Genomic DNA, 24,929 nt, shown 5'->3' on the forward strand with positions numbered 1-24,929 from the left:
GTCAGATATCATGTGAACGTGGTATAAATCAGATATCATATGAACCTGGTATAATTCAGATATCATATGAACCTGGTATAATTCAGATATCATATGAACCTGGTATAAGTCAGATATCATGTGAACCTGGTATAAGTCAGATATCATATGAACGTGGTATAAGTCAGATATCATGTGAACCTGGTATAAGTCAGATATCATGTGAACCTGGTATAAGTCAGATATCATATGAACGTGGTATAAGTCAGATATCATGTGAACCTGGTATAATTCAGATATCATATGAACGTGGTATAATTCAGATATCATATGAACGTGGTATAATTCAGATATCATGTGAACGTGGTATAATTCAGATATCATATGAACGTGGTATAATTCAGATATCATGTGAACCTGGTATAATTCAGATATCATGTGAACCTGGTAAAATTCAGATATCATATAAACCTGGTATGATTCAGATATCATATGAACCTGGTATAAGTCAGATATCATGTGAACCTGGTATAATTCAGATATCATGTGAACCTGGTATAAGTCAGATATCATGTGAACCTGGTATAATTCAGATATCATGTGAACCTGGTATAAGTCAGATATCATGTGAACCTGGTATGATTCAGATATCATATGAACGTGGTATAATTCAGATATCATATGAACGTGGTATAATTCAGATATCATGTGAACCTGGTATAATTCAGATATCATGTGAACCTGGTATAATTCAGATATCATGTGAACCTGGTATAAGTCAGATATCATGTGAACCTGGTATAAGTCAGATATCATGTGAACCTGGTATAAGTCAGATATCATGTGAACGTGGTATAATTCAGATATCATATGAACCTGGTATAATTCAGATATCATGTGAACCTGGTATAAGTCAGATATCATATGAACCTGGTATAAGTCAGATATCATGTGAACCTGGTATAATTCAGATATCATATGAACGTGGTATAATTCAGATATCATATGAACGTGGTATAATTCAGATATCATATGAACCTGGTATAAGTCAGATATCATATGAACCTGGTATAAGTCAGATATCATATGAACGTGGTATAAGTCAGATATCATATGAACGTGGTATAAGTCAGATATCATATGAACGTGGTATAAGTCAGATATCATATGAACGTGGTATAAGTCAGATATCATATGAACGTGGTATAATTCATGGCAAAATGTGTGGAATTGCAGGACATTAGCTGTAAAAAATAAAATAAAAACTGCAACAACAACAAAAAATAAGTTCTGTAAATCAAAAGTATTTGTTTACCTTTTGTTAATAAAATACTTTTTCTGCTAACAGATCCCTCTGTACTGTATTCAATGTATAGTTGTGACTCCACGGTGCTGAGTTCACGTGAGGTCACGTGAGTTCATGTGTAACGGCTTTCCTCCTCTTCGTCTGAGGAGGAGTAAGGATCGGACCAAAACGCAGCGTGCTAAGTGTCCATATTGATTTATTCAAAAAAACAACTGAACACTGGAACAAAAATAATAAACGAGAAATCTACAAAAACCGAAACAGTACCGTGTGGCCCAAACACTCACACGGAAACAAACACCCACAAACCAACAGTGAAACCCAGGCTACCTAAGTATGATTCTCAATCAGAGACAACTAACGACACCTGCCTCTGATTGAGGACCATACTAGGCCGAACACAGAAACCTAAACATAGAAAAACAAACATAGACTGCCCACCCCAACTCACGCCCTGACCAATACTAAAAACCAAGAATAAAATAACAGAACTACGGTCAGAACGTGACATAATGTAGCAGCCTAAATGTATACTTTGTGTTTCTAGATCAACCGAAAGGTAAATTAATCTACAATGCTTGTTGATTTTTTTTTTCTCTCTCTCCCGAAGAGAGAGAATATTCCCCCACAGTAAATACTAAGTACTCTACCGCACGGTAAAACCATCATAATCCCTATATTTGAAGAGCTCAAACCTCAAGTGTTGTGTTATCTGCTAATGGAGGTAAGTAGAGGCAGGTGGCATCACTCTAGATACCAGACATACTGTCATCCACACAAGCAACCAAAGTCTCTTACACAACCTGAGGTAACCGTGGTAACCCCAAATTACTGCTATCACTCACACTTCCCTGAAGTAGAACTTATTTTTTATTTAAATTTTTTTTTTAACCTTTATATCCCCAAGTTTTTAGTCTCATTGTTAATGTTAATATCTTTTATAAGATATAAAGACTATAAGGTCTATAAGACCTGGACGAAAAAGCAGCAGACAACATGTCAAACATTTACAATATAAAACACTACAGTATAAAACACTACAGTATAAAACACTACAATATGAAACAGAGTCCCAGCTCTGTACGGCCCTTAGGCCCCATCAAGAAGATACAGTCACGTGAGTGAAGGAGATACTTGTCATTAAGTCAACTGAAAACGTAGGTACTACAGTAAAAAGAAAACATTGATTTAATCTCCGAAGAGCTAAGGAAGGACAGAGGAGCTAAGGAAGGACAGAGAAGCTAAGGAAGGACAGAGGAGCTAAGGAAGGATAGAAGAGCTAAGGAAGGACAGAGGAGCTAAGGAAGGACAGAAGAGCTAAGGAAGGACAGAGGAGCTAAGGAAGGACAGAAGAGCTAAGGAAGGACAGAGGAGCTAAGGAAGGATAGAAGAGCTAAGGAAGGACAGAGTGAAGGAGATTCTTGTCATTAAGTCAACTGAAAACGTAGGTACTACAGTAAAAATAAAACATTGATTTAATCTCCGAAGAGCTAAGGAAGGACAGAGGAGCTAAGGAAGGACAGAGGAGCTAAGGAAGGACAGGAGAGCTAAGGAAGGACAGAGGAGCTAAGGAAGGATAGAAGAGCTAAGGAAGGATAGAAGAGCTAAGGAAGGACTGAAGAGCTAAGGGGAATTGGCTCCTCTTTGGTTGCCATCTAACCAATGAGACCGCCCAGCTCATTCAAGGATCACGACTTATCAAATACAACATGGAGAAGAAGTCTTCTTAGTGATGGACAAATGCAAAATATATATGTATATATATTCTAAGGAAGGACAGAGGAGCTAAGGAAGGACAGAAGAGCTAAGGAAGGCCAGTAGACGTAATCAGCATACATAATTAGCATACATAATTAGCATACATATAGATGATATCACCATAATGACTTTCCTAGTTAAATAAATAAAAAATAAATTACTACGTAGAGAATAGGGTGTAATTTAGCACATATCAATCACCACTATTGGTGTTGGCCAGCGATGACTTCATTACTCAGACATAAGAAGTCATGAGGAAATGTTCACCTTGAAACACACGTACCAAGAAGTCTGACATCGCTATGATGTCATCTGCGCCACGGAACAGAGACGTTATAAGATACACCAAGACCACTAACGGCACGGACACTATAGCACGTTGTCAGACTAGTGAAATGAACTCTCGTCTGTCACCCGACCACGAGGATGTCAGAGGACAGGCGTCTAGAGGTTAGAAGGGTTGTCCTTGTGTTCGCTGTTGTATTGTACTGTACTGTACTGTTGTAATGAACTCTTGCCAGGTCATCTTCACAAAATAGGTTTTTGAAAACCGTACATTTTAATCCCAAAGCCGCTAAAAGTACAAAAATCATTCAAATCCAGACGTAAAATATTCACACAAAAAAACAAACCTAATATCGGCCAGTCAACTCTCAGTCCTTTAGTAAGTTCACCATTCTGCGGTTCTCACTGTTAAACATCGCGCAGTGTTCAACACAACGCTCTTTATGTCCCACAATTCCCACAAGAATCACACACACACACAGATGAACGGATGCACCCTCTGTCCTCTAAGTTACCTTTTCCCTTGTCGTCTACGAAGCTCTTGTCCGTCTTTCCCCAGGCTGCTGGAGAACTGCGTGTCCCCTTCTAAGGGCGAGCTAGGACAGAGAGGACATGACCATTTTAAATAAGGACCACTAGACTACCAAGCCCAGTGTTTATAAACTGACGGTTATCATACCTGCAGACAAGGAGTGAAGTAATTGAGTCACAAAATATAATAACAGGTTACTTGGAAAAAGCAATCATCCTGTCATCAAGAAATCATTAGCATGTGCACGACCCTGATGAGAGCCTGACAATCAACATGTTGGTCAAACGGTATCCTATCTGTAATACCTCCCTGGTGTTATCTTATCCGTTCCTCTCTGGGGTAATATCTCCCTGGTGTTATCTTACCCGTTCCTCTCTGGGGTAATACCTCCCTGGTGTTATCTTACCCGTTCCTCTCTGGGGTAATACCTCCCTGGTGTTATCTTATCCGTTCCTCTCTGGGGTAATACCTCCCTGGTGTTATCTTATCCGTTCCTCTCTGGGGTAATAACTCCCTGGTGTTATCTTATCCGTTCCTCTCTGGGGTAATACCTCCCTGGTGTTATCTTACCCGTTCCTCTCTGGGGTAATACCTCCCTGGTGTTATCTTACCCGTTCCTCTCTGGGGTAATACCTCCCTGGTGTTATCTTACCCGTTCCTCTCTGGGGTAATACCTCCCTGGTGTTATCTTACCCGTTCCTCTCTGGGGTAATACCTCCCTGGTGTTATCTTACCCGTTCCTCTCTGGGGTAATACCTCCCTGGTGTTATCTTACCCGTTCCTCTCTGGGGTAATACCTCCCTGGTGTTATCTTATCCGTTCCTCTCTGGGGTAATACCTCCCTGGTGTTATCTTACCCGTTCCTCTCTGGGGTAATACCTCCCTGGTGTTATCTTATCCGTTCCTCTCTGGGGTAATACCTCCCTGGTGTTATCTTATCCGTTCCTCTCTGGGGTAATACCTCCCTGGTGTTATCTTATCCGTTCCTCTCTGGGGTAATATCTCCCTGGTGTTATCTTATCCGTTCCTCTCTGGGGTAATATCTCCCTGGTGTTATCTTATCCGTTCCTCTCTGGGGTAATACCTCCCTGGTGTTATCTTATCCGTTCCTCTCTGGGGTAAGAACTCCCTGGTGTTATTATCTTACATTTTCCTCTCTGGGGTGATGAAAGATACACGTTGGTTTCGACTCAGTCTGTTTCCTCCCTCCTTCTCCATCCCTAGATATACAGAGGATTATGGGTAAGTGCTGAGACAAGGACAGAGGAGGCCTTTGGTCCTGTCCTGCTCAGTTGGTAAGAGTGGATCTAGCAATGCCAAGATGGTGGGTTCAATTCCCACAAGAATCACATGTATAGATGAATGGTGTTATCTTATCTCTGTCCTCTAAAACTCTCTGGATTAAAGCGATCTGCTAAGTTGCATATACTATATTATTGTATAGTCACCTTTAATGTTGAGCTTGGCAAATTTCAGCTCCTTCTCGTGGTCCCGGAGCAAGAAGTGGAAGTCCTCCCAGGTGATCTGTTCCTTGTCGTTGAAGCCCGCGGCCTGTAGCATGGCTTGGATAGCCTCCTCAGCCTGGCCTTTAGACAGAAGGCTGCTGGAGATCTCTATGAATGACCTGCAGAACAGAGGGAGACAGGGTAGCCTAGTGGTTAGAGTGTTGGACTAGTAACCGGAAGGCTGCAAGTTCAAACCCCCGAGCTGACAAGGTCGTTCTGCCCCTGAACAGGCAGTTAACCCGCTGTGCCTAGACCAGTTAACCCACTAGGACGGAGTTAGGAACCTGTCGCACGGTGCTTAGTTCTTCATGTTGGGTTTGTGTGTGCAGCCAACGGCCTGGGATGTGGACGTACTGTACATCTACAGAGGACCACTGCTGAGTGTGTAATGTACCTTCAAAAGCCAGGCTTTTTTTTTTTTAGGATGACCGGCTGAAACGATGAAGAAAGGACCGCTTACCGAAGTAGTCCGGAAAATTCCTCTTTCGATAAGAAACCGTCTCCGTCAACGTCGTGCATTGAGAACATCAGTTTGGATTTTTCCTCTGGTGAACCTACGACAAAATACCAATTCAAATACGTATTAATGTATTCATGTATTCACAAATTAATGTATTCGCATATTCATCTATTCATGTATTAATTCATATTCAAATGCTGTGAATATGCATCCACGTCCTATACCTTTCATGAAAATGACGATGACATCGAGGAACTCCTGGAAGGAGAGGTATCCGTTTCCGTCCTTGTCGGCCAGCGTGAACATGGAGTCGACAAAGAGCGAGTCCGGTTTGAGTCCCAGAGCGTCGGCAAACTCAGTTCCTGTCAGCTCAGTCTGCAGGGCTTCCCGGGTCTTCCTACAGGACGCACCACTCAGGTCTCTGACTCCAGCCCTCTCTATCTCCAGGACCTATAGAGGACGGGGATCTGTTTTAACTCTGGGTTGAAGTCAATACGTATGCTTAGCCTGGTGTCATTGGGATTGTTAATGGTGGTCACATTGAATGGCTCAGTGAGTTAGAGAATGGCGTTAACAATGCTATGGGTACAGAAGGTCTGTGTCTATCCGTACTGCGCACAGAAGGTCTGTGTCTATCCGTACTGCGCACCAGGGTGGTACACAAGGTCTGTGTCTATCCGTACTGCGCACCAGGGTGGTACAGAAGGTCTGTGTCTATCTGTACTGCGCACCAGGGTGGTACAGAAGGTCTATGTCTATCTGTACTGGGTACAGAAGGTCTGTGTCTATCTGTACTGCGCACCAGGGTGGTACAGAAGGTCTGTGTCTATCTGTACTGCGCACCAGGGTGGTACAGAAGGTCTGTGTCTATCCGTACTGCGCACCAGGGTGGTACAGAAGGTCTGTGTCTATCCGTACTGTGCACCAGGGGGTACAGAAGGTCTGTGTCTATCTGTACTGCGCACCAGGGTGGTACAGAAGGTCTGTGTCTATCTGTACTGCGCACCAGGGTGGTACAGAAGGTCTGTGTCTATCCGTACTGCGCACCAGGGTGGTACCGAAGGTCTGTGTCTATCTGTACTGCGCACCAGGGTGGTACAGAAGGTCTGTGTCTATCCGTACTGCGCACCAGGGGGTACAGAAGGTCTGTGTCTATCTGTACTGCGCACCAGGGGGTACAGAAGGTCTGTGTCTATCCGTACTGCGCACCAGGGTGGTACCGAAGGTCTGTGTCTATCTGTACTGCGCACCAGGGTGGTACATAAGGTCTGTGTCTATCCGTACTGCGCACCAGGGGGTACAGAAGGTCTGTGTCTATCCGTACTGCGCACAGACGGTCTGTGTCTATCCGTACTGCGCACAAGGGTGGTACAGAAGGTCTGTGTCTATCCGTACTGCGCACAGAAGGTCTGTGTCTATCCGTACTGCGCACCAGGGTGGTACAGACGGTCTGTGTCTATATGTACTGCACACCAGGGTGGTACAGAAGGTCTGTGTCTATCTGTACTGGGTACAGAAGGTCTCTGTCTATCTGTACTGCGCACCAGGGTGGTACAGAAGGTCTGTGTCTATCTGTACTGCGCACCAGGGTGGTACAGAAGGTCTGTGTCTATCCGTACTGCGCACCAGGGGGTACAGAAGGTCTGTGTCTATCCGTACTGCGCACCAGGGTGGTACAGAAGGTCTGTGTCTATCTGTACTGCGCACCAGGGTGGTACAGAAGGTCTGTGTCTATCCATACTGCGCACCAGGGGGTACAGAAGGTCTGTGTCTATCTGTACTGGGTACAGAAGGTCTGTGTCTATCTGTACTGCGCACCAGGGTGGTACAGAAGATCTGTGTCTATCTGTACTGCGCACCAGGGTGGTACAGAAGGTCTGTGTCTATCCGTACTGCGCACCAGGGTGGTACAGAAGGTCTGTGTCTATCTGTACTGCGCACCAGGGTGGTACAGAAGGTCTGTGTCTATCCGTACTGCGCACCAGGGTGGTACCGAAGGTCTGTGTCTATCTGTACTGCGCACCAGGGTGGTACAGAAGGTCTGTGTCTATCCGTACTGCGCACCAGGGGGTACAGAAGGTCTGTGTCTATCTGTACTGGGTACAGAAGGTCTGTGTCTATCTGTACTGCGCACCAGGGTGGTACAGAAGGTCTGTGTCTATCTGTACTGCGCACCAGGGTGATACAGAAGGTCTGTGTCTATCTGTACTGCGCACCAGGGTGGTACAGAAGGTCTGTGTCTATCTGTACTGCGCACCAGGGTGGTACAGAAGGTCTGTGTCTATCCGTACTGCGCACCAGGGGGTACAGAAGGTCTATGTCTATCCGTACTGCGCACCAGGGGGTACAGAAGGTCTGTGTCTATCCGTACTGCGCACCAGGGGGTACAGAAGGTCTGTGTCTATCCGTACTGCGCACCAGGGTGGTACAGAAGGTCTGTGTCTATCCGTACTGCGCACCAGGGTGGTACAGGTCTGTGTCTATCCGTACTGAGCACCAGGGGGTACAGAAGGTCTGTGTCTATCCGTACTGCAAACCAGGGGGTACAGAAGGTCTGTGTCTATCTGTACTGAGCACCAGGGTTGTTGACAGTTCTGTAAGTGGCACAGGATAAAAGCGTCTCCTAAATCACCAAATTACAGTAAAGTGTCTCCTAAATCACCATATTACAGTAAAACGTCTCCTAAATCACCATATTACAGTACCTTGGCAAAGGCACTCCTGATGAAGGTCTCAACTATCTGAGTCCTCTGGTCTCTGGTCACTGCCTCTCTCAGTAGCTCCTTCTCTGTCATGTCCCTCACCGCCAGCTCCTGTCCACCGTCTGTCACCTCAGAGCGAAGATACCGGACAAACTCTCCACGCTGGCCCTCGTCCTCAAAGTACAGCACCTGGAGACAGACCACAACAAACAGAGTTTAAACACATACATACACACTCTCTCCCTCTCTGTCTCCCTCTCTGTCTCCCTCCCTCCCTCTCCCTCCCTCTCTCCCTCTCTCTCTCTCTCTCTTTCCACCCCCCTATCTCTCTCTCTCTCTCCCTCCCTCTCCCTCTCTCTCTCTCTCTCTCTTTCCACCCCCTATCTCTCTTTCTCTCTCTCCCTCCCTCTTCCTCTCCCTCTCTCTCCCTCTTTCCACCCCCTATCTCTCTCTCTCTCATTCTCTCTACCTCCCTCCCTCTCCCTCTCTCTCTCTCTCTCTTTCCACCCCCTATCTCTCTCTCTCTCTCTCTCTTTCCACCCCCCTATCTCTCTCTCTATCCCATGCTCTTTCTTATTTGTCCCCTGTTAATCACTCACCAGGTCATACTCTTTGGGTACTTTCATCAGCAGAGCCCTGCAGTAATAGTCACTGGACAGCAGGACGTCCAGGTGGGTCTGGGAACCAAGGCTGAGTGACCGTTGAGCGGGTCCAGACTGGTCAAACACCTGCAGTCTCCTCTTATCATCCACCAACAGATTGACTGGACGTAAGGGCTTCTTAGGGCCCTGCCACTCACAGGCTGGAGAGAGAAGAGGAAAGATGCAGAGAAGAGATGTAGAAGAGAGACGGAGAAGAGAGACGAACCACAGCAGAGAAGGAGAGGAGAAATGGAGAGGAGAGAATGAGAGGAGAGACAGAGAGGAGAGATGGAGAGGAGAGACGGAGAGGAGAGAGAGGAGAGACAGAGAGGAGAGACGGAGAGGAGAGACGGAGAGGAGAGACGGAGAGGAGAGACGGAGAGACAGAGAGGAGAGACGGAGAGAAGAGACGGAGAGGAGAGATGGGGAGGAGACGGAGAGGAGAGACAGAGAGGAGAGACGGAGAGAAGAGACGGAGAGAAGAGACGGAGAGGAGAGGCGGAGAGGAGAGACAGAGAGGAGAGACGGAGAGGAGAGACAGAGAGGAGAGACGGAGACAAGAAAGAGAGGAGAGATGGAGAGGAGAGACAGAGAGGAGAGACGGAGAGGAGAGACAGAGAGGAGAGACGGAGAGGAGAGACAGAGAGGAGAGACAGAGAGGAGAGATGGAGAGGAGAGACGGAGAGGAGAGAGAGGAGAGACAGAGAGGAGAGACAGAGAGGAGAGACGGAGAGGAGAGACGGAGAGGAGAGACGGAGAGACAGAGAGGAGAGACGGAGAGAAGAGACGGAGAGGAGAGATGGGGAGGAGACGGAGAGGAGAGACAGAGAGGAGAGACGGAGAGAAGAGACGGAGAGAAGAGACGGAGAGGAGAGGCAGAGAGGAGAGACAGAGAGGAGAGACGGAGAGGAGAGACAGAGAGGAGAGACGGAGACAAGAAAGAGAGGAGAGATGGAGAGGAGAGACAGAGAGGAGAGACGGAGAGGAGAGACAGAGAGGAGAGACGGAGAGGAGAGACAGAGAGGAGAGACAGAGAGGAGAGACAGAGAGATGGAGAGTAGACACATCACAGGGTACCTAACTTGACACAACACACAGTACCTAACCTGACACATCACACAGTACCTAACCTGACACATCACACAGTACCTAACCTGACACATCACACGGTACCTAACACATCACACAGTACCTAACCTGACACATCACACGGTACCTAACACATCACACAGTACCTAACCTGACACATCACACGGTACCTAACACATCACACAGTACCTAACCTGACACATCACACAGTACCTAACCTGACACATCACACAGTACCTAACCTGACACATCACACAGTACCTAACCTGACACATCACACAGTACCTAACCTGACACATCACACAGTACCTAACACATCACACAGTACCTAACCTGACACATCACACGGTACCTAACCTGACACATCACACAGTACCTAACCTGACACATCACACGGTACCTAACACATCACACAGTACCTAACCTGACACATCACACAGTACCTAACCTGACACATCACACAGTACCTAACCTGACACATCACACAGTACCTAACCTGACACATCACACAGCACCTAACCTGATACATCACACAGTACCTAACCTGACACATCACACAGTACCTAACCTGACACATCACACAGTACCTGACACATCACACAGTACCTAACACATCACACAGTACCTGACACATCACACAGTACCTAACACATCACACAGTACCTAACCTGACACATCACACAGTACCTGACACATCACACAGTACCTAACCTGACACATCACACAGTACCTGACACATCACACAGTACCTAACACATCACACAGTACCTGACACATCACACAGTACCTAACACATCACACAGTACCTAACCTGACACATCACACAGTACCTGACACATCACACAGTACCTAACCTGACACATCACACAGTACCTAACCTGACACATCACACAGTACCTAACCTGACACATCACACAGTACCTGACACATCACACAGTACCTAACCTGACACATCACACGGTACCTAACACATCACACAGTACCTAACCTAACACATCACACAGTACCTAACCTGACACATCACACAGTACCTAACCTAACACATCACACAGTACCTAACCTGACACATCACACAGTACCTAACCTGACACATCACACAGTACCTAACCTGACACATCACACAGTACCTAACCTGACACATCACACAGTACCTAACCTGACACATCACACAGTACCTAACCTGATACATCACACAGTACCTAACCTGACACATCACACAGTACCTAACCTGACACATCACACAGTACCTGACACATCACACAGTACCTAACCTGACACATCACACAGTACCTAACCTGACACATCACACAGTACCTGACACATCACACAGTACCTAACCTGACACATCACACAGTACCTAACCTGACACATCACCCAGTACCTAACCTGACACATCACACAGTACCTGACACATCACACAGTACCTAACCTGACACATCACACAGTACCTGACACATCACACAGTACCTAACCTGACACATCACACAGTACCTAACCTGACACATCACACAGTACCTGACACATCACACAGTACCTAACCTGACACATCACACAGTACCTGACACATCACACAGTACCTAACCTGACACATCACACAGTACCTAACCTGACACATCACACAGTACCTGACACATCACACAGTACCTAACCTGACACATCACACAGTACCTGACACATCACACAGTACCTAACCTGACACATCAAACAGTACCTGACACATCACACAGTACCTAACCTGACACATCACACAGTACCTAACCTGACACATCACACAGTACCTGACACATCACACAGTACCTAACCTGACACATCACACAGTACCTGACACATCACACAGTACCTAACCTGACACATCACACAGTACCTAACCTGACACATCACACAGTACCTGACACATCACACAGTACCTAACCTGACACATCACACAGTGCCTAACCTGACACATCACACAGTACCTAACCTGACACATCACACAGTACCTAACCTGACACATCACACAGTACCTAACCTGACACATCACACAGTACCTGACACATCACACAGTACCTAACCTGACACATCACACAGTACCTAACCTGACACATCACACAGTACCTAACCTGACATATCACACAGTACCTAACCTGATACATCACACAGTACCTAACACATCACACAGTACCTAACCTGACACATCACACAGTACCTAACCTGATACATCACACAGTACCTAACACATCACACAGTACCTAACCTGATACATCACACAGTACCTAACACATCACACAGTACCTAACCTGATACATCACACAGTACCTAACACATCACACAGTACCTAACCTGACATATCACACAGTACCTAACCTGACACATCACACAGTACCTGACACATCACACAGTACCTAACCTGACACATCACACAGTACCTGACACATCACACAGTACCTAACCTGACACATCACACAGTACCTGACACATCACACAGTACCACAGAAACACGATCACCTGATACACACCTGTGATTCCAGCAGCGGGTTCCTTTGTTGTGTCGTTAGCTCCTCCTCTCTTCTGGAACTTCTTAAACTTGGACTTTCTGAAGTAGGCCACCACGAGAGCCATGAGGAAGCTCACTGGCAGGGGAACAATGTAGTCAACAGAGAATCACTCAGGGAAGTTCACCACGGCTATGGTCAAAATTATTGTGTATCAAAATCTGCTATTTTAAAATGTTTTACTTGCTATTGTTTTCCCCTGTCCAAAAAATGTGACATTTGGTTGTTTTACCTACTTTAAATAAATGAACTGATCGCAAGTCACTCTGGATAAGACTAATGACCTCATGTAAAATGTGGATTCTGATTGGTTAACATCGGATACCGACCAACGGGAAAGAGGAACAGGCAGATGACTAGGATGCCGAAGCCAGCTTTACTCCCGGCGTCAAAGTAGTTGAGCTTGGTGGCGTTGGTGCAGGGGTGGAGCTCAGAGGTCGTGACCTGAGAGGGCTGGGGACAAGGGTCACCTGGGACAGACAGACAGACAGACAGACAGACAGACAGACAGACAGACAGACAGGCAGGCAGACAGGCAGACAGACAGACAGACAGACAGACAGACAGACAGACAGACAGACACAAGGAGATTTGTTACTGTACCAGCAGCAACTACAGGCAACATTTTAGAGCTACAGGGAACACTATGGTTTCATTGCTTATTTGTATTGGCAATACCACAAAGATTATAAATTTAAAGAGGACATGATCTTTACCATCCTTCCAGAAGAAGACTCTTTTCTGTATGTCCTCAGCCTCCGCGCCGGTGACCGCTGTAATGACGTCATGAAAGGTTGTGTTGCGAATGGCCTGCAGCTCTTCAGCTGTGAACAGACTTGAGGAACAACCAGAAGGAGTTGTCAGATCGACTGGAACCGTTATGATACAACGTCACCCAAAACAGTGAATCAAAGCTGATCATAACAGACTTGTTAACTAGTCTTGTGTTGCCTCAGTTCAAAGTCGAGTTCAACACCAGGCTATTGTTTTATTTCATTCGTGGCTTACGTTCTCACAGGTATCCATCCAAGCTTCCCGAGCGAAACGCGAGAAAGCCAGGAAATCGAGGTTCAACTAACGGTAACAGTTTCATACGATTACCGTATGAAGTTCGTATTGGACGTTGTTCCTACCCGTTCTGTGTGTTCTCGAACCAGAAGCGGTCTCCATTCCTGATGCGGTTAAACTGGTCCAGTATGATAGTGGAGAAGACCTGACCAGGACCGTCCACAGACTCTAGGAGACCTCCAGGAAACAGCTCCAGTTTAGAAATGTCCCCATGATACAGGTCTGCAAGGTCCCTGAATAGCTATAGATCCAGTAAGGTAGAGACAGAATAGAGAGGGCAGGTTATTCACTGCATCACAGCAATAGGAGAAGTTCATCCTGATTCTGTCCATGTGTTAGTTTAATCCCCTCCCTGTGGCTCTGACTGATCTCAGACCAGTGGTTTAATCCCCTCCCTGTGGCTCTGACTGATCTCAGACCAGTAGTTGAATCCCCTCCCTGTGGCTCTGACTGATCTCAGACCAGTAGTTTAATCCCCTCCCTGTGGCTCTGACTGATCTCAGACCAGTAGTTTAATCCCCTCCCTGTGACTCTGACTGATCTCAGACCAGTGGTTTAATCCCCTCCCTGTGGCTCTGACTGATCTCAGACCAGTAGTTTAATCCCCTCCCTGTGGCTCTGACTGATCTCAGACCAGTAGTTTAATCCCCTCCCTGTGGCTCTGACTGATCTCAGACCAGTAGTTTAATCCCCTCCCTGTGGCTCTGACTGATCTCAGACCAGTAGTTTAATCCCCTCCCTGTGGCTCTGACTGATCTCAGACCAGTAGTTTAATCCCCTCCCTGTGACTCTGACTGATCTCAGACCAGTAGTTTAATCCCCTCCCTGTGGCTCTGACTGATCTCAGAACAGTAGTTTAATCCCCTCCCTGTGGCTCTGACTGATCTCAGACCAGTAGTTTAATCCCCTCCCTGTGGCTCTGACTGATCTCAGACCAGTAGTTTAATCCCCTCCCTGTGGCTCTGACTGATCTCAGACCAGTAGTTTAATCCCCTCCCTGTGGCTCTGACTGATCTCAGACCAGTAGTTGTAATCCCCTCCCTGTGGCTCTGACTGATCTCAGACCAGTGGTTTAATCCCCTCCCTGTGGCTCTGACTGATCTCAGACCAGTAGTTTAATCCCCTCCCTGTGGCTCTGGCTGATCTCAGACCAGTAGTTTAATCCCCTCCCTGTGGCTCTGACTGATCTCAGACCAGTAGTTTAATCCCCTCCCTGTGGCTCTGACTGATCTCAGACCAGTAGTTTAATCCCCTCCCTGTGGCTCTGACTGATCTCAGACCAGTAGTTTAATCCCCTCCCTGTGGCTCTGACTGATCTCAGACCAGTAGTTTAATCCCCTCCCTGTGGCTCTGACTGATCTCAGACCAGTAGTTTAATCCCCTCCCTGTGGCTCTGACTGATCTCAGACCAGTAGTTTAATCCCCTCCCTGTGGCTCTGACTGATCTCAGACCAGTAGTTTTAATCCCCTCCCTGTGGCTCTGACTGATCTCAGACCAGTAGTTTAATCCCCTCCCTGTGGCTCTGACTGATCTCAGACCAGTAGTTTTAATCCCCTCCCTGTGGCTCTGACTGATCTCAGACCAGTAGTTTAATCCCCTCCCTGTGGCTCTGACTGATCTCAGACCAGTAGTTTAATCCCCTCCCTGTGGCTCTGACTGATCTCAGACCAGTAGTTTTAATCCCCTCCCTGTGGCTCTGACTGATCTCAGACCAGTAGTTTAATCCCCTCCCTGTGGCTCTGACTGATCTCAGACCAGTAGTTTAATTAACAGCACATACTGTATGGACTTACGTATAAACACGTTAATAACCCATACAGAAAACATTCATGAGCATTGCGTAATAAGTTCTGATAGTACCTGTGGGTTGGTGGTGTTGAGCTGAGGGTTTACGTCTCCCCACCTCTCCACAGGGACCAGGCCCAGCCCCTCTCTGACCTGGTTGTAGCTGGGCAGGCCAAAGTCTCGGCCTCTCTGCACCGTCAGAGCCACCAAGTCCGACCGCGAGAAACGCAGAGGCCCGTACATATAATCTAGTGGGGAGAAGGCCCACCAATATACATCAATATTTATTACTTTTATTACTTTTATTTTATTTATTATAAGGTCTACTACACCTGTTGTATTCAGCATTTCACTGTGAGGTCTACTACACCTGTTGTATTCAGCATTTCACTGTAAGGTCTACTACACCTGTTGTATTCAGCATTTCACTGTAAGGTCTACTACACCTGTTGTATTCAGCATTTCACTGTGAGGTCTACTACACCTGTTGTATTCAGCATTTCACTGTGAGGTCTACTACACCTGTTGTATTCAGCATTTCACTGTGAGGTCTACTACACCTGTTGTATTCAGCATTTCACTGTGAGGTCTACTACACCTGTTGTATTCAGCATTTCACTGTGAGGTCTACTACACCTGTTGTATTCAGCATTTCACTGTGAGGTCTACTACACCTGTTGTATTCAGCATTTCACTGTGAGGTCTACTACACCTGTTGTATTCAGCATTTCACTGTAAGGTCTACTACACCTGTTGTATTCAGCATTTCACTGTGAGGTCTACTACACCTGTTGTATTCAGCATTTCACTGTAAGGTCTACTACACCTGTTGTATTCAGCATTTCACTGTGAGGTCTACTACACCTGTTGTATTCAGCATTTCACTGTGAGGTCTACTACACCTGTTGTATTCAGCATTTCACTGTGAGGTCTACTACACCTGTTGTATTCAGCATTTCACTGTAAGGTCTACTACACCTGTTGTATTCAGCATTTCACTGTGAGGTCTACTACACCTGTTGTATTCAGCATTTCACTGTAAGGTCTACTACACCTGTTGTATTCAGCATTTCACTGTGAGGTCTACTACACCTGTTGTATTCAGCATTTCACTGTGAGGTCTACTACACCTGTTGTATTCAGCATTTCACTGTGAGGTCTACTACACCTGTTGTATTCAGCATTTCACTGTAAGGTCTACTACACCTGTTGTATTCAGCATTTCACTGTAAGGTCTACTACACCTGTTGTATTCAGCATTTCACTGTGAGGTCTACTACACCTGTTGTATTCAGCATTTCACTGTAAGGTCTACTACACCTGTTGTATTCAGCATTTCACTGTGAGGTCTACTACACCTGTTGTATTCAGCATTTCACTGTAAGGTCTACTACACCTGTTGTATTCAGCATTTCACTGTAAGGTCTACTACACCTGTTGTATTCAGCATTTCACTGTAAGGTCTACTACACCTGTTGTATTCAGCATTTCACTGTAAGGTCTACTACACCTGTTGTATTCAGCATTTCACTGTAAGGTCTACTACACCTGTTGTATTCAGCATTTCACTGTAAGGTCTACTACACCTGTTGTATTCAGCATTTCACTGTAAGGTCTACTACACCTGTTGTATTCAGCATTTCACTGTAAGGTCTACTACACCTGTTGTATTCAGCATTTCACTGTGAGGTCTACTACACCTGTTGTATTCAGCATTTCACTGTAAGGTCTACTACACCTGTTGTATTCAGCATTTCACTGTAAGGTCTACTACACCTGTTGTATTCAGCATTTCACTGTGAGGTCTACAACACCTGTTGTATTCAGCATTTCACTGTAAGGTCTACTACACCTGTTGTATTCAGCATTTCACTGTAAGGTCTACTACACCTGTTGTATTCAGCATTTCACTGTGAGGTCTACTACACCTGTTCTATTCAGTATTTCACTGTAAGGTCTACTACACCTGTTTTATTCAGCATTTCACTGTAAGGTCTACTACACTTGTTTTATTCAGCGCATGTGACAAATAACAATTTGATTTGATTCACTCAACTATAACAGCTGTAGCTATGACAACTGAAACTTCACAAGGTTTCTTCATACGGTACCGAAGCATGAAGACAGAGACAACTCCTCTCTACTTCTGACCATGTAAAGCCACGTGCCAGTACAAGGCCTTAAAAATACCATTTAAAACTGAAAGTAATCGTAAACCTCTTAAGTCTTCCACGATGACGTTGTCCTCTCGCTCTGCGATCTGCGAGGTCATGCCCATAATCAGACGGTCTATATCCTGTCCGGACTTCAGGTTGGGGTTCTACAACAGACAACTGTCTCAACACCGGTACATATAAAGTAGGTAGCAGATACCGCCTGGTCCCAGATCAGTGGTGCATCAAATTCAAAATGGCCGTATGAGTCGGACAGACAACTAACACGTATCTGGGACCAGGCTACAATAAATAACACAACATTTTTTTTTAAACAATTTGACAGAGATGTGTTTTTCGTACATAATTGGATCAATAGGTTTACCTGCCGGTTCCAGAAGCTGTTACACAGGCGAAGGGCTGGCGATGTGCTCCCATCAACGTTGACAACCTTCTGAAAGTGGCAAGTTCTGTCCCTGTGGCCAAGAGCAGGAAGTAGGAAAAAGTCACGGTGACACACATGACATGCAAGCAGCTGTTAATAATATATGAATGTTGACACAAACGCAGCATTAAAGGAGGGTCTGTTGTTTCTTAGAACAAAACTACACCACAAACCCAAGAGAACATGTGTAGCCTAGAGATACTAACTCTGCTACAAATATTGAGTTTTTTAACCTTTATTTTAACGAGGCAAGTCAGTTAAGAAACAAATTCTTATTTACAACGACGGCCTCCCCAGGGAGAGACTGGGCCAATGGTGCGCCGCCCTATGGGACTGCCAATCATGGCAGGTTAAGATACAGCCTAGAATCGAACCAGGGTCTGTAGTGACGCCTCTAGCACTGAGATGGAGTGCCTTAGACCGCTGCGCCACTCGGGAGCCCTATTGGAGTAGCCTGAAGAAATCTGATGTGTTTTATTTAACCTTTATTTAACTAGGCAAGTCAGTTAAAGAACAAATTCTTATTTATAATGACGGCCTACCGGGGAACAGTGGGGTTAAACTGCCTTGTTTCGGGGGAGCAGAACGACAGATTTGAACCTTGTCAACTCGGGGATTCAATCTAGCAACCCTTTTCCATTACAGGTCCAACAATCTAACCGGCTACCTGCCGCCCCAAAGTGTTTTTATAGGCTGGTGTAACCAGCCTGATCACCTGATAGTTCACCTTTCTGTTTCCCTGATGATCACCTGATAGTTCACCTTTCTGTTTCCCTGATGATCACCTGATAGTTCACCTTTCTGTTTCCCTGATGATCACCTGATAGTTCACCTTTCTGTTTCCCTGATGATCACCTGATAGTTCACCTTTCTGTTTCCCTGATGATCACCTGATAGTTCACCTTTCTGTTTCCCTGATGATCACCTGATAGTTCACCTTTCTGTTTCCCTGATGATCACCTGATAGTTCACCTTTCTGTTTCCCTGATGATCACCTGATAGTTCACCTTTCTGTTTCCCTGATGATCACCTGATAGTTCACCTTTCTGTTTCCCTGAAGTTAAACTGAAAGGTGAACGCAGCTGTCAGGCTGGTTTTTACCAGGCTAGTGTGGATTCCGAATCTATCGGAGGAGCGTAATCTATTCTCCAGCCGGCGGGAAGCTAGGCCACAGTACCTCATGAAGACACCAGGGGGAGCCATCGTAGAGGCAAAACGAATGGCAGCTGCCTGAAACTCAGGTGAGATCCCTGGATCCACAAACTTCTGGTAGCCTGCGGGAGACAAGGCAGACAATGACACCAGCGTATAATAATACTGTAGACCTACTATAGTATAGAAGAGAGGACGTATAGAGCATTTCTGTCCCAGGTAAGGTATGTCCACAGGTAAAGGAAGGATCGTCTAACGTTGTGAAATAACAACACAGGGAAAGAAACACCTCTAACGTCCATATGATTTATTAACAGAAAACAAAGGAACATAATGTGACCTCTGACCTTAGTATTCTGGCTGACTGTGGAGCACCTGGCCTTTACACGCTGGCCTCTACAGGCTCTGAGGTGTGCGTGTGTGTGTGTGTGTGTGTGTGTGTGTGTGTGTGTGTGTGTGTGTGTGTGTGTGTGTGTGTGTGTGTGTGTGTGTGTGTGTGTGTGTGTGTGTGTGTGTGTGTGTGTGTGTGTGTGTGTGTGTGTGTGCGTGCGTGCGTGCGTGCGTGCGTGCGTGCGTGCGTGCGTGCGTGCGTGCGTGCGTGCGTGCGTGCGTGCGTGCGTGCGTGCGTGCGTGCGTGCGTGTGTGTGTGTGTGTGTGGAGAACCTGGCTATGTGTGTTTCTCTGATGACGCAGAGAACAACTCACCTAACCACTGATTACCAGCGCATGACCTTGCTTCAGTCGTTCCTCTTCCCTCCTCTCTCATCCACGCAGTCCCTCTCTCTCTCTCTCTCTCTCTCTCTCTCCCTCTCTCTGTCCCACACACTCTCTCTTTCCCTCTCTCTGTCCCACAAACTCTTTCTCCATCTCTCTGTCCCCCCTCTCTCTCTCTCTCTCCTTCTCTCTCTCTCTGTTCCTCTCTCCCTCTCTCTGTCCCACACACTCTCTCTTTCCCTCTCTCTGTCCCACAAACTCTTTCTCCCTCTCTCTGTCCCCCCCTCCCCCTCTCTCTGTCTGTCCCCCTTCCTCTCTCTCTCTCCCTCTCTCTGTCCCCCCCCTCTCCCTCCCTCTTTCTTACTTACCCAGGTATGGAGACATTGTCTTTTCCCCCAGGAATCCAGGCAGCCATTCATAGAATGCAATATTCTGTAAAATGCCAAAACAAAAATCAGAGAGTCTATTTAAGTCCTGACTTACTTCTCTGTGAATTTATTGCCAGTGTACCATACACTTTCATTGCTTGTCAAAACAGAGGATAATAACCTTGGTAGTTGCCCCAGGGAGGGGGGGGAGGGGGGGGGGTTGTGAGAGGTGACGCAGACACCTAACTCTCAACTAATACCATTTCATCCAAAAAACCCACAACCACCTGGCATTGATGTAACTAACGACTCTCTTTTCTGGTCATGTGACCTGCCGTATTACAGTGTAAAATGACCACAGCGTGTTGGTTGGATTACAGCAGACTTTTCCTGGTACCTGGAACGTGGCGACCACGGTCTTCCTGGCGCTTTGAAACAGGTCTTCGTCAGACCACGACGGGTGTTTCTCACGCAGCCGGGAGGCGATGTAATTGTGGTAGCGAAACCACACGATCCCCTCGGCCATGGTGAACACATTCTCGTTGCCCCAGCCGTTACCCAACTCTGGAGGATGGAAGAACAAATATTACATACATATGAATAATAATACAGTATATTGACTGTATAGCAGGGGGTTGGGTTAATCCCCAGTATGTCTACTTGCACATTCATCTTCTGCACGTCTATCACTCCAGTGTTTAATTGCTAAATTGTAATTACTTCGCCACCATGGCCTATTTATTGCCTTACCTCCCTTATCTTACCTCATTTACACACACTGTATATAGACTTATTTTTTTTTACTGTATTATTGACTGTATGTTTTGTTTTATTCCATATGTAACTCTGTGTCGTTGTTTGTGTCGCACTGCTTTGCTTTATCTTGGCCAGGTCGCAGTTGTAAATGAGAACTTGTTCTCAACTGGCCTCCCTGCTTAAATAAAGGTGAAATAAAATAAATAAATAAAATAAAATAAACAGAAAATCAGTCAATTGACTGAAGGGAAATGAAGTAACCCTCATCCTGGTATTTGGGTTAATAAGCAGTGATAACTGTCCTGAAACGAAAGTATTTTCAGTATTTCTTTACAGTTCTGAACAAGGCAGTTAAACCCACTGTTCCTAGGCCGTCATTAAAAATAAGAATTTGTTCTTAACTGACTTGCCTGGTTAAATAAAAAGATTACAATTTAAAATATTCTCTAAATGTGCTAATGTCTATATCCTCGTGCTGAAATCTTTATATCCATTACGAAATACATGCAGATATTTTTGGTGCTTCCTTGTTTTCATTCTTCGGGCATTAGTGAGGTGTCTAGCCAGACCAGGCTGGCATTATCAAGCTTTACTTTGTAAGTCCGTTGTCATTCACCACTAAATCCTCAGAGAATAATGCACAGCTTTTTAAATTCCAATGTTTTGTATAGCTGATTTTTGTCAAAGGTGTGGTTCTTATGTGAGACGGACAGTGATGCAGGAGTCACCAGGGCAGCTATTGTAGATCTCAAAACTGGAAGAAGAAGATGAAGAAAAAGAAGACGAAGAAGAAGACAACGACGAAAACAACAACAAGCAGCCTCTCTCACCATAGAGTCCCTCAGGTCCATGTTGACCAGTGGAGGGATCAGCGGCGCTCCACATGAGGTTACTGCCCCCCCCCCTCTTGGGCATGTTCCACTGCTCCCCGGAGGCTAGGAGACCTCCAGAGAAACTCCTCAGGGCGTCAGACCAGGAACTAGACGGGCCGTAGATAGAGCTGCCGTCCAGCCACGCTGTCACCAGGTTCACCTACAGTACATAGCATGACATAACGTGACATGACCTAACGTAACATCGCCTTTTTTTTAAAGACAGAAAATATTATTTTATTGTCATATACCCCAGATAGGTGCAGTGAAATGTAACATAACATGACATGACATAACATGACCTGATATAACATGACATGACACAACATAGCAGGACATGACATAACATGACATAACATGACCTGATATGACATGACACAACATAACAGGACATGACATAACATGAAATAACATAATATGACATAACATGACATAACATAACATGACATGACATAACATGACATAACAGGACATGACATAACATGACATAACAGGACATGACATAACATGATATAACAGGACATGACATAACATGACATAACATGACATGACATAACATGACATGACACAACATAGCAGGACATGACATAACCTGACATAACATTACATGACATAACATGACATAACATGACACAACATAGCAGAACATGACATAATATGCCATAACATGATCTGATATAACATGACATAACATTGCATGACCTGATATAACATGACATAACATGGCATGACATAGGTCGTGGGTTCAACTCCCTCAGGGATCCCATACTCATTCTGAAATATGTACACGCTCATTCTACTGTAAGTCGTTATTACCTGTGTGTGAGGGTTATTACCTGTGTGTGGGGGTTATTACCTGTGTGTGGTCGTTATTACCTGTGTGCAAGAGTTATTACCTATGTGCGGGGGTTATTACCTGTGTGTGAGGGTTATTACCTGTGCGTGAGGGTTATTACCTGTGTGCAAGCGTTATTACCTGTGTGCGGGGGTTATTACCTGTGTGTGGTCGTTATTACCTGTGTGTGAGGGTTATTTCCTGTGTGCAAGAGTTATTACCTGTGTGCAGGGGTTATTACCTGTGTGTGAGGGTTATTACCTGTGAGTGGTGGTCATTACCTGTGTGTGAGGGCTATTACCTGTGTGTGAGAGTTATTACCTGAGTGCGGGGATTATTACCTGAGTGCGGGGGTTATTACCTGTGTGTGGTCGGTATTACCTGTGTGTGAGGGTTATTACCTGTGTGCAAGAGTTATTACCTGTGTGCAGGGGTTATTACCTGTGTGTGAGGGTTATTACCTGTGTGTGAGAGTTATTACCTGAGTGCAAGAGTTATTACCTGTGTGCGGGGGTTATTACCTGTGTGTGGTCGTTATTACCTGTGTGTGAGGGTTATTACCTGTGTGCAAGAGTTATTACCTGTGTGCAGGAGTTATTACCTGTGTGTGAGGGTTATTACCTGAGTGTGGGGGTTATTACCTGAGTGTGGGGTTATTACCTGTGTGTGAGAGTCATTACCTGTGTGTGAGAGTTATTACCTGAGTGTGAGAGTTATTACCTGAGTGCGGGGGTTATTACCTGTGTGTGAGAGTTATTACCTGGGTGCGGGGGTTATTGGGGCTCTGGCTGGAGTGTTTTTCCCAGGGCCCCCTCTGGAATGGCAGTAGGACCCGGCCGGTACGGTTGGGGTCAAAGACTGGGTCTCCCTCTGGGACGGGGATGTGCATAAATTCCGGAGGACAGCCGGGAGGACGGGAGTCCTGGATCTCAAATACAACGTGGTACCCTGGACAGACAGAGGAGAAATAGTGTCATTTGGCAGGTCGCTGCTACTGTCAATCTATTCTAAAACATTTCCAATCCTTTTTGACTACGTTGCCAGGTGTTTACTGGTCACTCATTTTGTGACGATGAACAACCTCCAAGCATTTCATTTCACAACATAGACCCGAAACAATATCTCCTGAATGAGTCGGAAATGAATAATAAACATTCAGATTGATGTTCCCAGTGTCAATTTACCGAAGAATACAGAGAGTACAGTCTGGTTACGTGCAGAGGGTAGGCCCGAGGGGCCCCTGGCCGTCACATCGCTGACACTGCGCGGGTTGGGGAGCTGTGGCTCCTGGAGCGGCTGGAGGACCCCGTCAGAGTAGCGCGCGGGCAGGAGGCGGACCAAGGGGGAACCTGCACGCGCACAGAGGAGTTCCTCGTCATAAAGCAACAATTCTATAAACGCGTCGTATATCTTTAAATATGAATATTTACAATATTTAATATTGTAAGTTAGTGGTTAAGATTCTGTGATAAACTTACCAACAGCACCTCGACTGTGATAGGCTAAGTTGTTATACCAGCCGTCATATCGTTGGACTTCCCAGGGGACTTTGGCCTGAGAATCTGCACAGGTAAATGTATAGAATTTCACGGTCCTTTCAGAGTGATACTCAAAATGCCGGACTTGTATAATAGTTATCAAAGCTTATGCAGATTCCGTGGGTTTTACTAGTAGTACATAAATAACCTGAAATAAGTAACTGGTTACCAGGCTACTTACGTTGAACGATAAGAAAAAGCACTGCTAGCACTGTCCACATCTGTTGACGCAAATCCATTGATGCGAGAGATTCACCTCAGCACGTACAGACCCACTCGAAGACGGTCAAGAGTTGTCGAGGTGCAGCCCACTGGTGTGGAAAGTGCAAGGTAGGAACACATCGGGGAAAATTGTTTCAATAAATGTGATATTGGGGATGTACATAATTGCGACATAGCCAAATACGTTTCGTAATGCGTAAAAGCTATGTGATTAGCAGTGCTTTAATTACTG

General features: G+C 45.7%; 1 protein-coding gene across 1 annotated transcript in view; it reads right to left on the reverse strand.

Annotated features, from left to right (window-relative positions):
* The window catches only part of LOC139383196 (dual oxidase 2-like), a 40,108-nt gene extending 15,394 nt beyond the window's left edge, over positions 1–24,714 (reverse strand). The window contains exons 1-22 of the mRNA XM_071127647.1: positions 24,657–24,714; positions 24,416–24,499; positions 24,122–24,286; positions 23,698–23,885; positions 22,061–22,262; positions 20,872–21,038; positions 20,475–20,538; positions 19,418–19,514; positions 18,181–18,271; positions 17,860–17,962; positions 15,718–15,890; positions 13,922–14,097; positions 13,505–13,623; positions 13,118–13,258; positions 12,753–12,866; positions 9,127–9,329; positions 8,531–8,716; positions 6,050–6,275; positions 5,826–5,919; positions 5,309–5,484; positions 5,008–5,080; positions 3,844–3,924 (exon numbers count right to left, since the gene is read on the reverse strand). Coding sequence (XP_070983748.1) covers positions 3,844–3,924; positions 5,008–5,080; positions 5,309–5,484; positions 5,826–5,919; positions 6,050–6,275; positions 8,531–8,716; positions 9,127–9,329; positions 12,753–12,866; positions 13,118–13,258; positions 13,505–13,623; positions 13,922–14,097; positions 15,718–15,890; positions 17,860–17,962; positions 18,181–18,271; positions 19,418–19,514; positions 20,475–20,538; positions 20,872–21,038; positions 22,061–22,262; positions 23,698–23,885; positions 24,122–24,286; positions 24,416–24,499; positions 24,657–24,714 — 2,981 coding nt within the window. The remainder of the gene's footprint in view (positions 1–3,843; positions 3,925–5,007; positions 5,081–5,308; positions 5,485–5,825; positions 5,920–6,049; positions 6,276–8,530; positions 8,717–9,126; positions 9,330–12,752; positions 12,867–13,117; positions 13,259–13,504; positions 13,624–13,921; positions 14,098–15,717; positions 15,891–17,859; positions 17,963–18,180; positions 18,272–19,417; positions 19,515–20,474; positions 20,539–20,871; positions 21,039–22,060; positions 22,263–23,697; positions 23,886–24,121; positions 24,287–24,415; positions 24,500–24,656) is intronic.
* Between the last annotated feature and the right edge of the window lie 215 nt (positions 24,715–24,929).

This window comes from Oncorhynchus clarkii, chromosome 2 (assembly GCF_045791955.1).
Source record: "Oncorhynchus clarkii lewisi isolate Uvic-CL-2024 chromosome 2, UVic_Ocla_1.0, whole genome shotgun sequence".
Classification (NCBI taxonomy): domain Eukaryota; kingdom Metazoa; phylum Chordata; class Actinopteri; order Salmoniformes; family Salmonidae; genus Oncorhynchus; species Oncorhynchus clarkii.